The sequence below is a fragment of the Vollenhovia emeryi genome, unplaced genomic scaffold (genome assembly GCF_000949405.1).
Source record: "Vollenhovia emeryi isolate VEMERY1.0 unplaced genomic scaffold, V.emery_V1.0 DF939174.1, whole genome shotgun sequence".
NCBI classification, from domain to species: domain Eukaryota; kingdom Metazoa; phylum Arthropoda; class Insecta; order Hymenoptera; family Formicidae; genus Vollenhovia; species Vollenhovia emeryi.
Window position 1 is genome coordinate 915,733 of NW_011967192.1, and position 15,855 is coordinate 931,587.

A 15,855-nucleotide genomic window follows, 5' to 3' on the forward strand; every position below is an offset into this window, starting at 1 on the left:
TATAAATTAAACGTGAAAGAATACGCAACGATGTCAGTCGATTACGTGTGACAAATTAACGTTAACTTGGTTCAAAGTTTTCGACAAGTATCTCAACTCACTGTTGCTTCATCGTACATTATCTAAATATTAGAGAGAACAATAGACCTGTTATATCTGCTTCTATATCAGTCGATTCTGATCACATTTATAAAGTCATCGGATCGATTACACATTCTATCCTGAATATTGCGATCGAAATCTTTGTATCTATTGCATGAAATTTGAAACTAACAGGTACGCTAAACACGCGAGCTTCGGCAAACAAAAAGACATTTCATTATCAAACTTGTCATTCTCCACTGATTGTGCGTTGCAATAAACTGATTATTATCACAAGTTTATTGCAATGAAAGCCGACCTTTTAATAGGGGAAATGAAGAGCGAGAAGAAAAAAAAAGGGAGAAAATTTCAAGCGTGAATAATCGAAAAGGGACGAGATAAAAGCCGCGATATCTGAAATTGAATCTGATATTGACACTTGAGGCATGCCGGACCGCGCACGTGGACACGTGGAACGAAGACGTCTGTCCGTCCGTGGAAGAATGGTTGCAGCTGCACTCGGTCGAGATGTCGAAATCCAATATCGCAAATCCGAGCATACCTACCGTCTAGGCGAGCTAGGCACGGTGTGTTCGTTGCAGCGCAGGGGCGAACAGACAGAAATCCCAATAAATCATCCCGTCACGAGCCGTGAGCCAAGGCGGGGCCTCTTGCTTCGTATTAGCCAATAATAATCCTCTCCGAGGTGGAGGCCATCTTGGATTATACAATGGTTCCTTCCGCTGCAATTCGTATAAACGCAACCTCCGGGTATGCTGGACTGCTCTCTCGCTCGAAAGGAAGCCCAGTGGCGTACTAATCGCGATATCCCCGTACGTACGAGTATGGGAAATGATGATTTCACGCCGGGAATCTGCGAATCCGACTGGGAATCTCTCGTCCACCCCGCCGATTGACCGCCGGCACTCGCGAATCTGTCGCGACACGAGCGTGATGATAAGGGGGGCACGACCGAATTCTTTTTTCCTCACCACATCCCACGTCATATTCAACCACAATTTATTTCTCGTTTTCAAACACAGCTATTATAATTAATATAATAATAATTATTATTATTAATATGGACAGACTCTTATATAATATAATACAATACGGTTTAGACTCGTCGACATGATAGCATGTAATACTATTTTATCCATCGTCGTCGTCTTCATCATTATACATAATACATACTTCACTCGCGTAAGACATCGTTTACCATTGCAATCATCATCAACACCGTCACTGTCGTACTCTTTATGTATACATATAGTTTACATAATGCGAGACACTACAAAATAACTATATACGTTTGTTGTAGCTGTAATAATTATCGTATATATTTATATTTAAATATATATATATATTTATATATATATAATTTATATGTATATATATTTATATATATAGATTCATTTATTTATACTTTTTTTCTTCTCTTCGATTTATCGTTCGATAAAGCAGTGTTGCCCACGTTTGTTTTTCGGCTGCTAGGCACACCTGTACTTAAGTATTTCTTCCGCACGATCGTTGGAACGAATGCATTGTACCCGGTCTTTTGTAAATAGGCAATGTTGTATATACTGTTTCTCGAATTTGTATGTCTTTCTTTGTGTGTGTACGTGTGTACGTGTATACGTGCGCGCGTATATAATATGTAGAATATATGATACATATACACTTTGTGTTTTTCGGTCGGGGCAATGCGTAACCATGGTGACTCAAGTGTGTAGCTGAGAGATAGCAAACCTAATCGTACGTCATGCTTCAGGAAAACATGTTAACGCGAATTTTTATGGAACAGCGACGCGGCGCTTCCTTCCACCTAAATAAATCGCGGCTTGTCGCCTAGATTGTTGTCCCGCATGTAGCGTATCCGGAACTCGCTCTCGTCGCACTAGTAGGTCGATTCCCCTAGTAACCTTGGCACGGTCGTATTTTGCAACAAAAAAAATTGCATAAGCGTTCCACACGTAGACGTTTATCTTGTACAACCGGAGATGCCGGAATTACTGGATTCAGTTGCGTCCATTTCTACCGATGTTTAAATGAACTTTAATCTCGGCTTAACTTTTCATCTCTTTCTAACTCTGAGAATTAGAAAAAGGTGAAAGTTAGTCAAACCGAAATTAAAGTTCATCTCCCTTACGGAAAAAACACTCAAGTTTTAACGCTCAAAACTCGAGTGTTTTTTCCGTAAGGGCTACACGGGCTAAAAATGGGCATTGATCCAAAAGTACATGGCAAATACCGATCTTTTTTTCTTTTCGATTCAAATAACTGATTCGAAACGTGTGAAGGTCGAGCAACTAACGAAAGAATTTTCATGCAAAATTTTGACGAGGGATTTCGTTGTAATCAAAATCCGTAGGGTGCGACACACTGGAGAAACCGTGAGTTCATCAGCGGACGACAACGTGGCGGCTCTCGAAATATTGTCATCCTCTTACTCTAGTTATATTTTCGTCGAGTCACCGAGTAATCGAGTTACCCGTGCAACTCAACCGTGTGAATATCGTTACTATATCGTATCAATAAATAGTGATTAATTAGACCTCTGCTACCGTTACTTTGTAAGGTTTTCTTTTTAATCTAGTAAACAGGTACCTACTTTACCTACGCGGTATCGTATACAGGGGTCGCGGCTCGCGATTCGATACCGCGACGTCAGACGTCGCCTTTCACATTGCCCTGCCGATAATTTGAAAAAAGAAAACTTTCATCTCCACACACACCTTTTCACATGACTAATTATATACAAATGCATCTCGTTTGCTCTGTGTGTCCACTGGGACGTCAAAATGAAAGTTACATTTAAGTATAGAGCAAATTCGGCAAGTTTTATTGCTTGTATTTGGATGTCGATTCGATTTACAAACGAAAAGATCTCGTTATTTTAGAAATAAGGTTCCGAAGTCGCTCTATAAATTGAGTCTCAAACTGCAAAATTCCCTTTTCTTTTGGAATAATTAGCTAACTTGAATATCAATATAACGCACAGTTAAATAATTATTTCTATTGATAAATAATTTATATCGGTCTGAATGTCTTCTCGTTTTAGCGGCTATTGTATACAGTATACTTGTCTCGCGTTACGGAGTCTATCAGTCTTCACATGGCGGAACCTATAATCGATGAGACCGCATATCTCACGAAACGTTCGAAATAGCAAAAAATCGGAAATTTCACGTGTGTACTTATGGCAATCTCCTCCTAGTTGCATTACACAAGCAATACATTTATAATGCCTTGATCGTTTCTTTTTTGTTTTTACATTTACAAGTACATTAAAGTATGATTCAGGGATTAAATGAAGCGAGTACAGTGAATGTTTCGGTTAATTTGGTGCATGATAAAATTTATGGAAAAGATGAAACCAGTAAAATGTGTTCCGTATTAACGTGTACTATTATCTTTCCATCACTTTAAGAGATACTGGGAGTTTTTCTGTAACTTTGTCTCGCGCGTTATAAAAACAATATTAATAGAATATATTACAATGAGTTTAAGTGCGATGGATGATGATGGAGCGAGGGACTTGCTTATTTATACATTTCACGTATTCGAATAGAAATACGATACCCAAAGGGTGTATGAAACTAATGACACTTTCCTGAAATGCGAACAGGAAGTCAGGAACTTCTCTTCGGCGCGTACGCGTACGAGGACGACGTTTTGCAGTTTACTTATTCAATGTCGGCATAATCGAAAATCAGATGAGATTAAAGAATCGAAGGGGCAAAGTATCTGAATATGCGAGAACGTGGGTTTTGCGTCATTTCTTCTTTTAAACGTCGTTTCGTATTTACACGTGTAATCCGATAAAAACGATTGGATATGCGAAAGTACATCAGCATAAGGATTTCGTAATCTCTACCGAGCCACGTCATTTCGTAGAGATACTCAAGGAAGTGTTAGAATAATGGTATATATAAATACCTACAACTTTATCTAGTACATTATAAAAAATATTTATTGTATAATCAATTAAACAAACAGAAAGATTCACTTTGCGGTATATATAACATGTATCAATAAATATTACCGGACTAAACAATATTACGGTTTGAAAATTACTCGTTCATTGACAAGCATTACTTCTTATATTTCTTCGTTTCTCTTTGTTCTACTTATCTGGTAGCGTTTTTTTTTCTTGCGGATAGCCTAGTTAGAAAGATCGGACTTATGTACAATGTTCTTTTTTTTGCAAGTGCCGCCGCTCTCTCGCGTATTGTGGACAATAATAAATAAAATTTTCATTGCGCGTTGCTCTCCCGTGGTGTACGCTTAATGGCGGATATACGGTTTCTTTATTTAGACGAAAATCCAATTAAAAATTCACGACCGCCACCTCCATTCACTTGCAACCGACACATACCCGTTTACTTAACGCTATTTCTTAATTTTTTTTATGAATTAAATTTTAGATGTTACTCTTATCGAATACGGACTATTTTAGTGACATACTTCGTACGTACACACACTGTTGCATTTACGTTCAGTTTTACGTTCTACTTTTGCATACACTCACGGTACTTGGTTTAATTTACGTATATCTTGTAATTTAATGCGCATATATATGAGTAAAGTTAAAATATATATTTTGCATTTTATTCCTCCCAGTTAATATTATGAATTTCCCTTCTCGCGTTATATATAATATATGTATATATTTGTAATCTATAAGTAATAGGTTCGCTATCCAATAGATACAAAAGTTTATTTTTCTTTAATTGCGTACGTATCCACGGCGATCGCCCACCACAATTATTACTTGTACAGCACCGAAGTCCATCGTATCCTTCGTTTAAATTTTATTTAAACATATTTTATTGCACTATTCAACTTTTGTACACATTACAATCGAATTAGATGTATGCAAATAATCTTCGATTTGACAGATCGGTACTGTATCTCGAATGTAAACGTATATATACTACAATTTCGACAGATAACAAAGTAATAATGTGCACATAGCAAATCATAAGAATCTCATCTCACAGATTATTATCGTTGTCTCTTTAGCAATTTAAGAAGAAAATGATTAGCTCGATCTCTAGAAGTTGGATATATGAAATTTTCTTTCGGCCATAATATTATAATAACTGATATTAAAGGATGTTCCTTGCTAGAAGTGATAAGAAGCTTAGAATTTCACGAATCGTATCCCCTTCTCTATCATTAAAATAATATTACTTGTTCAACGGTTAAACGCTACGTGCAATTTGCTCGCGGTAAAATATGCAACGATCCAATATCGTACGAATTTGTACGAATCACGCATCACTAATACAATTGTACAATTGTTGTACTTCAAGGATTAAGAAGAAAATGTCAGCGTAACTGGCGGCAAAAGAATCTGCAGAATAATAACTTCTATATATCCAAATTACGCAAAATTGAACAACGAAACAAAAATGTAAAAGATGACGGATTCTTTCGCGAGAGTATGATTGGCTAGATTACAACGGGCGCCTTCTAACGCGCGCGATAGCGAGCGACCGCCGCGGATTTTCCGCAGATTTCACACAGTTCGTTGCTCCTCAAGGACAAAGAGTTTTACATAAATAAATTTCTCGAGAAGGAAAGGCTGGTCACACATCGCTCGGTCGACGTACGAGCTGGACCATACGTTACGTATATCGATTACACGACTTATGCCACTCTCTCTCTCTCTCTCCGCCTCTATCTCTCTCAATGAAGAGATGGTAAGGAGCCGAATTCTGTAGCGAGTTAGAAGATTGACCACCTCTACAGGCATTTTCGATCGCTGTTCATAATTAGCACGCGGTTATTAATATCGTTTATTACGTATATCATTAATTATGGTGTATACAAGATATACACTAAATAATTATGTCGAATCTAAGTTTACAACACAGCACAATAATTCACCGCGGCGGAATATATGGGCTCGCCTGGCTACAACGTGGCCGGGCTTTCCTGAATCTCCCGATACGGCATAATCGAATCAATTCATCGAACTAGATCAGACGATCGAGTTGACGAGTGCTCTGATACCGCTTGCCACACTTAACACGCTCGTTTCAATATACAAGTCTAACAAATTGGATTCTTGCTGATCGGGTCATTTCTCACTCATCGAGTGTGTCGTCACGTGGATAAATAAAAACGTTATAATTGTCTCGTGTAAATAGTAGTAGAAAAGAATTTACAAAAGAAGCACAATATCACTCATTGTCAATTGAGAGAATCAAATAAAGATTGTTCGAATTGACTTTGTACTAGAAAGAGCTAAGTATAATTGGTTGGAATAATGATGCAATTAAATTATTGTATGTACATAATAAAAAGAATTTCTTTTGGTTAGCTCCAAGCTGCTATTAAGGTGCCAAGCGGTTTCATGCCGAAAGCATCCTATTCCAAAAATACGCTATGTATTATAACACTTGGTAACTTGGCGTCATGTCGCGCGGAGCAAGAGCAAATTTTCGATAGCTACTAATGCAAATAAACTTTCGTCCTTTGAGTTAGCTTCTTTCAATATTTACAGCAGAAAGAAGAATTGCAACACTATTACGAGTATAACTGTTGCATTTGCTCTTTTAAAAAAATTCTAAAGAAAATAATTTTAATCGAGATCACATGACATGTCCAACATTGTAAAAGATATATTACGCTACGTACATTTATTTAATATCAGAGACATTCAATATTATCATTAGATGCTATCAAATATCTTAATATCAAATAATTGTCTTTTGAAGTCATTTGAACTATTACAAGTACAAACTAAAGAAAGTTTCTTGAGTAAGTAAAATACAAATTTCTTAAATATACATTGCTAAATTGTCAAAAACACCGTCAGAAATGTGGTAATTTCAACATCCTTTTCCAAGCGGACACGCTTTTTAGCTAGGAAAGAACTGCTTATGTACATTATATACTCGTATTTTGAGCAATATGCGTGGTAGGAACAAACTTTCCTAACTATCGGCTAGTAAAACGGATAAGCTACAGTTTTATGCATCATCAAGTACACGAAAATGTAAGCTTATTCCGTTGGTGTTCGAAAGCTTACTGTTCTTATCAAATGCGCGATGATTCAACGAGAAACAAAGTAATTTAACCGATAATTGCATATCATTAGCAATCTGTATAAGACTAACCTTGCGATGACGCTGATGAAGTAATGTCAAGTCCATTTGACTCTGCTCCGCCGAAGGGCGCTGTTTTTTTTTCTCTTTTTCATATTCACTTAATCATTCAGCACTAGTCTGTCTTATTCACGGTCGCCTTTTCCGCATACGACATTTGAAAAACAACGCCATGACCTTTATATTTATACATGAGAATCCACCGATCTTCCATGGAATTAGTTTTGCACACACTTGTATCACTGTTCCCAGGTTAAGACGATAAGCTTGACGATTTTTCCTCTTCCGCTTCCGCACTGCTCTTCTTTCTGTCCACCTGCTGTATCCCGCCGTTACTCGAATCCTCCCCTCGAATTTGATCAAAACACATTCTCGAAGATCACACTTGGCACGAATCATAAATATCCTCGTTAGAGCCACCGCGCGCGGCGGTATTAAAGAAAGAAATCTATCTAAACAATCCTCTAAGGACACTAAACCGCTTACCTATCGCTAAATACAGACGCGATGGACATCTTCGTACGACTATTCTACTGATCGTTCTACAATTCTACTTTACGATGTAAGAGAATAAATAATAAAATGCTCGCCTAAGATTTCAACACGATCTCTTTTCTTTTTCCTACCGTACTCGTATTCAGATTCGCGCGTATCATTCATTTCTCAGCGGATTTAACTCTTAATACTCTATCATTCCGAACCACATCTTCTGCGTGCGTAGTACCAACCGGTCACTCGCTCCCACGATTTCACATTAAACTACACGTGCATCTTCATCCATATATATACATAAATGTATATATATGTATGCATGTACGTATATATGTATATAGGCTATATATAGATGTATATATAGCCTATATATATATGGGCTTTAGTATACAATAATCGATTAAATGTAATAGAGGTTGACGCGGTTCTGATTAGCATGTGATCCAGTTTTGTTTACTCTCGTCGATCAATAATCTTGATCCACCTTATATTCGCGCACATTCCCGCAAATCCTCTACTGACTCGTTTGTGCGTCTTTGCTTCGTTTTAGTCTCTTCTTCCTGCCTCTTCTCGTCTCTGGGGTTTATCGTAAGTTTTCTTCTTATCGTCTATTCGTCATCGAGCGCTCTTACGGGTCCTTCCACAACTTTCTCGCCTTCATCGTCATCTGCTTCGTTTTTGGTACAAGCAACATGATTAACACGACAAAATAAGCGTCATTGCTTAGAGGGATCATTTGGAGGTCATCGATGAGGATTGGGGGGTTTGGGTGGGGAGGAGGTAGTGCTGGAAACAAGGTATTAACGACCCTGAGAGAGGTGGAAAGGAAGTTCCACTCCTCGGAGCTCTTTTAACCCTGCGGCGACGTCTGCGGCGAGATTTCAGTGTCGCCATCGCCCGAGCCCGGCTCGCCTTTCGTCTTGTTCTCTTTCTTCCACTTCATCCGTCTGTTTTGAAACCAGATCTTTATCTGCCGTTCCGTCAGACATAGCGCGTGTGCGATCTCGATGCGTCGCCGCCTAGTGAGATATCGGTTGAAGTGAAACTCTTTCTCCAATTCTAACGTTTGGTATCGTGTGTAGGTCTGCCGGCCCCGTTTCCTCTCTGAAACGAAACAAGTTGAAATCCTAAATTAATATAAATCGCCGTACATGCGTTCTAAAATTATTACGCTATATATCTATACGCTAAACAAACAAACGAAACAAGCTTAAAGCTGCCATATACAAGATGTTTCAAATATTACAAAACGCTAGAGTATATCCTTTGACGGATGGTGGTTGCGCTCGCATAGACGCGAATGCTTCGCCATCTTATCTTTAAGCTACAGAGACGACCAGCTGAGTAGCATATTTAATAAATACCACAGCCTGCGATCGGCTTAACCGGCCGATGGAGGTTCCTGTAAACTTTAACGAAATGAAAATACCGCCGCGACTGAAAAGAAAGAAAAAACTCGGCATCGTAAATGCAGTTCCGCATATGATAGATACCTTAGCGATATCCGCGATATGATCTGCGGTCGGCGCGCGGTACACGAATCGCGAACAAGAATATTAATTATGGTTGCCAAGAGAGCGAGAGAGGCGGAAAGAACGGAGGAAGGTACTAAGGAGACAGAGCGAGTTGACTCTGTGTGAGAAGTCTCGCAACTTTACAAGGTATAAACCTCAAAGGGTTTGGTTCGGTTAACCCGCCATACGAGTGTGAGAGAGCAAAACGAGAATGCTTCAGAATGGTATGAGGGAGGGAAGAAGGAAGAAGAGGCGTAGGGATGAGAACTGGAAAGTAAGGAGGGGAGAGGTGAAGAAGGAGAAGAAGAAGAAGAAGACGAAGAAGAAGAAGAAGAAGAAGAAAACTCCTTGGCGAGCATTCGAGGCAAACGCCGCCCGTCGCGCTGTCGGCCGATGAAGATGGATGGCGGTTCTGCTCCGGAGAGAGATGGAGAGATCGCGTAGGTTCCTGAACCGTTCGAATAGACGAAGAGGGCGAGATACGGCGAAAGAGGGAAAAAACACGCGTTAGAGAGAGAGAGAGAGAGAGAGGGGGGGGGGGGAGGGAGACAGGGACGAAGAGGAGAGGATAGAGAAAGTTGGGAACATGCCCTCTTATTCCCTCCCTTGGGCTACGCTCTCAAATTAACAACATACCAATCTCTAGCGCTCTCTTATAAGCTTTAACGATTTAGGCAACTTCCTTGGCTCTCTTTCCCTCCGTCGTTTTAAGAAGATAGCCATTTACTATTCCACCAAAAATAAAATAAATATTATAAACGAGTAATTACAACGATCGCGTCGCATAATAAATAGATATGAAGTATGATAGCGAAGTTTTCATAAATGCCTTTATTGAATCGTGTACCGCATCAGAAAAATGTCATGACTGTCAAGCGCTCTGTGAAAGCCGCATCCTATTAATATTCATTCGTCACACCGTTAATGAAGATCATGTTCTAGATCTAACGCTAGATCATCAAAGCGTCAGGGAAATACATGGAGCATGTTCAAATGCACCGACACTCAGGAAATTCCGATCTATATTTATGAGCTATTTATATAATTTTATTTATAGGATTTTATTCTGCAGTTTGAAAACGAGTAAATCTTATTCGTAGCCAAAGTTTAGATGTGATTAAAACTGATTAGTAAATTGATTTGTAAAATATTGGCGCAACCGTAATCGTACGTCGTTTTTAAAACGAAATTCCAGGCATCCAATGTATATTTTTATTTAAAACTTATATATCAGTCTACAAATATATAAGTTTTAAATAAGGTGAAATACATCTACGACCACTTTAAATAAAGATAATCCCAAGCTGATGCGGCGTAATAATCAGGTTTGTTTCGAAAGGTCACTTCGCCCATAAATTCTCTCATGCCACTAGATGTTGCAGAGCAAAGAAATGAATTATTAAACGCTGCATCGAGACGAGTCTGTATTATTTATGAGCTAAAACCTATAAAATTTCCGAGCCGATCGATGTGATCATTGAAGACTAAAATATCGATTAGGTATATCTCGCTATGAGAATTAGACAATGGTACGTGAGTCGAGTGCAGGGGTTAATTAAAGGGACAGCAATTTTGTGTTCTCAGACGTGCCTACCAATATGATTAAATGTTTTTATAATGTAAAAAGAATGAAACTGATGTTGCATATCGCGAGAAGAAAAGTATCCTTAACAGATGCTAATAGAAATGTAGAAACTGTAATACTTAAAGGTGTTAAACTTTAAATGTTAAAATTTAATTTCTTTTAATTTAAATGTTAAAATCCAGAGTTTATACTTTTGGATTCGATGCCCTTGTACATTTCATGCGTCATTTCGCGCGTAATAATTTATTATAATGTGGAGTCCTGCGGTTCCATTGATATTTCTAGGATACTGCGTGACACATGCGCGCAAGCACGCGCGCACATATGGAAAGAAATCCTGTAATAAGAAAGTCATACCGATGGCCTAAGTTTGCGCCGGACCGGCGTACCGACGCTGCCACAGCTTTCGCGGACGGAGGTGACTTTAAACGCGGAGCAATAAATTAACGGCGTTGGGTTACGCAAGGATCAAATGTCCCCTGGAGTATGCCCGGGAGATTTATGGGTCTGCCTTCACTGGCGCAGCATGAAGGAACGAAACAGAACAGAACGTACACAACCGTGCGGCTTATTATAGGCTAGTTGCTCCGCATCTCCACTTCCCCTCCTGCCTGACTAGTCTTTCAGGCCCGCCGCAGGATACACGCAGGACTTTTCAGATTAACAGCTAGCCGGATGTTGTAACCCGCTAATAAGGTGCGGCCACCACTCGCTGCCCAATTAAGCTAAGCTTTACGTGGGCACTAGAAGGCCAGACCTTGAAACTCTCTTCGATTAGATATCTTAGAAGTACCATTTATTTCATCATTTGCTCGCGGTATAAATATGATCCAACCAGCCTTGGATTATATTTACACCGTTGACGGACAGCAATATTTTAATTGTGCGAAATTGTTTGGATCGCATCTCAACATTTACTTGAATAAGCACCCGGTTGTAACAAAAACGACAAAGTGAAATTCCGTTTGTTATGTGACAATTTTTAATGATGTAAATTTAAAATTTTGTTCTAAAATGTTAAAGATTTTAATATATCCTTAAAAAATATATTATATTATATATATATTCTTTGAAATGTCTATACAAAAATAATGCAGAAAAGAGAATAGTAATAATAAGAAATGATTAGAAAATGTTTCCATTTTGAGTGTGTATTTTGAGATCAGACAATATTTATTCTCATTTTTAACAATTCTCATAAGTGTACAAATAATTCTTATAAAATGGACCAGATCCTAAAACGTTGATGTTCGACTTTACCACGCCTTAGATACGTACTTATTTATTTATTAAAACTATAATTTCACATGTGAAATTATAGACCTATTTAAATATTTTATACGGCTGAACTAAAATAAACTGAATTCCACAGAAGTTGTCGGCAAAAGAGAAAAATATCAAGACCGCTAACATTCATAGAGAGAATTTCAGAAACCCCCAAGAAGACGAGAGTACCCGATAGGCGGTTTTTCCTCCTTTGCTTTCGCTTTCCTCTTTTTTATCTTCCGGGCAGACGAGCAGACAGGCGGACAAGAAGATGGAGTCTGAAAGAGCCCCGAGGTAGAAGGTCGAGATAATGAGCAGCGGGAACGGCTCGCTGCGACATATGCATCTTTACGGTATCACTCAGAGCATTAAAATTTACTTTTTCTTGCACCTGCTACTCTAGATACAAACAATATGGCTGTCCCATAAAAACTCGAGATTAAATTGTGACAAATAGGAATTTTTTACTCTACACAAGAGCCCAAATTGATTGTTGGACGTTACGTAAACGAATAAATCAAACGGCGTGCAACAAAATAGGGACACAGTTTTGTCTTTCGAGTGTTGAATTTTAGCCAAATATCGAATAGGAAATCAAACCGCGACCTCCATATCGTTCACAATTGCCTCCATGGCGGAGCTCCAAAAGAAAACGGTCCCAGGATTTCTGTGGATTCATTCATCATCATCATCCGTCCCTTCCACCTCCTCCTACCGCCTCTAATTCTTTCTTTCTTTTTTTCTCTCTTTCTCTCTCGCTTTCTCTTGCACTCGCATGTACACATATGAGTGCATACGTATACACGCACATATCCTCTCGTCTTTCACCTTTTTTAGCTCCTCCTTTCCTGCCCCTTTTGAACTCCATCGCTTTTCGAATATCTCACGAAGCCGCCATCATTATGGCCACCAATCTGTTGAGCGGCTAGTTGGATTATAATAAAATGCATATCGGAATTTAGAATGCTAATTCTTCTGACTTGTTCTAACCTGATTCATCTTTCAAACAACGACTACAAATTTTATAAACATATTTTTAATGTATCAAATCCCCTTTTAGCTTTAAATAATTCATAAAATTTTACTATATGACTTCGAAATTTTAGCAAATAAAATATTTTTTATATACGCTAGTATTTCGTGCATAATATCAAAAGAGATAATCAGATATTAATACATTCACACGCTATTTTCCTGGCCGATACGGAAGTATAATAAGAAAGAGCAATAAGTTCGTTTCACGGTGTTAAAATCTGTTCGTTTAATTGAATTGTTTTACACTTTCTTTTGTCAATAATATATGTTCTAAACTTTTCAGGATACCTTACATAAGGAATGTAATATACGAGCGTGCACGCACGTATGCAATAACGGAAGCTTTGTAACTGTATCACGCCATGCTTATTTGCCGATTGAGAATATATGAGGGGGGAAGGAGTCGAGATGTCATAAATCTTTTCGCACAGAAGGTCGCAATTATCTCATGCATTAAAAGCAACGATGGCCGGTCTCCTTTTCTCGGCTCAACACTTGGGATCGGAATGCCAAATGGTGGACGGTGTGTCGCAAGCACGTTGTATTATCCAATGTGAAAAAGATTATGTTGAGATTTTCGAATCTCACCAATTTGATATATGGCAATACTTTCGCTTGTATTTTAATATAAGAATTATTTTAAATATTTTAAACCGCATTAGAATAATAAAATTTTCACGGGGAAAACTCGTCTTCTTTTAAAATTGACCAAACTGGCATAAAAGTAATATATATTTAAGTTACTACTTCTGTTTTTTTACTCTTACAACTAACTTATTAATTAATTTATTTCTCTTATTATCTCACTATTTATCTATTTATTTATTTATATGTACTCGTAACAATTCCAGATATGACATTATGAATTGGCTGCCACAGACTCATGAACTCATTCTGTTTCAGTATTAAATTAATTCGCTCAGTCAACATTAGGTGCGTTTTACTTCTTTGTAACACATACTTGTGTACTAAAAATTCCCTTCTTTGTATTGCGACTTGTACTTTTTAAAATGTGTTTCCAGATTGTACTTGAAAAGGACCCGATTAAGAGGTCGAAACGTAGGGCTCAAAGGACCGAGTAACTTAAACATATACGACTTTTATTCAAGTTTGATTGATTTTAAAAGAACTTTTCTGTGTTTAATTTCCACTGGCGAATAAACCTCACTCAATTAATAAAATTTTCTTTGCGTAATGATTTTATGACAAAATCTTGATACAAACGTATCTAATGAAAAGATACAGAAAAATGGAGAATACCTATTGTGCCATGTATACTTATAACAGCGTCTCTTGAAATCTTTGGTATAATCCAGGAAATCTCCAAGTACTTGCACGCCTTTACTTTGTAATGCAACTACGCCAGAATTTCTCAGCTTACGTGTATCGTGTCCCACAAAAGATGCCAAGAAATCTCGGCAATTTCACCACACAAATACTTCAACAGTATCCACAAAATAGAGTTGTACATAATTCACGAAAGTCTGATTGTAATAATTTAATTCCAATTGTAAAGCACGATGTAGAAAAAACAGATTACGTCTAGTGTAATTAATTCGATATAAGGAATCTCTCAAACTTGTATAAATTTAAAATTTTTCCATAAAATATAAAAGTACAGATAAACGCAAAGTAAAATAATCTTCAAAATCACAGAAAAACAATAAACATTTTAAATATAAATAAAATAAGATAAAATTATCCCAAATAATGAATTATATTTTTACAATTAATATTCAACTTTCTCTCTCTTAAAATCTTTTATTTTCTTATTAAAATATTACGATAGAAGGGAGCTTCTATACATTTTTATCCGAAAGGATATTACTTAAAATTCTTGTAATAAAATGGACAAAATCGAATTTATAGCGACAATGAGATGAGAGAATGAGACGAAGCATTCTTAAACGTGCCGACATCTGTGAGCACATTCAGGGACTTGAGCCATTTTCTTCGTTTAACAGGCAGTAAACTACAAGCCCCGGCGTCGTCATAAGCGTAGTGTTTATCGGCCAGTCCTGAAGCAGATACTTGGGACCTGCTTCTGAACTTAACCGAAAGATGGTACGAGCAATCATTAATAGAAAAATATGTATAGTCATGGCTAAAAAAATCGAATATTTCTTCTTTCCACAATTTAATTTATGTACCAAATTTGAATAATGTACCAAAAATTGTAAAAATAATTTTGTACATTTAAAAAGTTGTTCAAGAATGTTGCGATTTTTTCACAATTATACTACAATTATTTTTGTACCAATAATTTGTGTTTAATGCATCTCCAGTTAATATTATAATTAAAACGGCTTTCTTAACACGCCTCAAAAATATGTATAGAACACAAAAGTCATAATTTATACGAGTAGAAAGGAGAACATATACGATATTTTAAATATATTTAAACGTATTGGTAGATACCTCTTTGATTGTTTTCTACTTTTAGAACAACATTTTATTATCTTGCAAAGAACTTAATATTTTTAAGTATATACCAATAATTTTTGTTTAATGCATCTCTAGTTAATATTTTAATTAAAACGGTTTTCTTAACACGCCTCAAAAATATGTATAGATCAGAAAAGTCATAATTTATACGAGTATAAAGGAGAAAATATTTATATTTTAAATATATTTAAACGTATTGGTAGATACCTCTTTGATTGTTTTCTACTTTTAGAACAACATTTTATTATCTTGTAAAGAACTTAATATTTTTAAGTATATACCAATAATTTCTGTTTAATGCATCTCTAGTTAATATTTT

The 15,855-nt window shown here is 37.1% G+C and overlaps 1 protein-coding gene across 5 annotated transcripts in view; it reads right to left on the reverse strand.

The window, feature by feature from the left end:
- Window positions 1-4,031: 4,031 nt before the first annotated feature.
- Window positions 4,032-15,855, reverse strand: part of LOC105563582 (homeotic protein antennapedia) — a 113,677-nt gene continuing 101,853 nt past the window's right edge. For all 5 annotated transcript variants that reach the window (XM_012015284.1, XM_012015283.1, XM_012015282.1 and 2 more), the window contains exon 3: window positions 4,032-8,795. In XM_012015284.1, coding sequence (XP_011870674.1) covers window positions 8,542-8,795 — 254 coding nt within the window. In that variant the 3' untranslated portion in view covers window positions 4,032-8,541. The remainder of the gene's footprint in view (window positions 8,796-15,855) is intronic.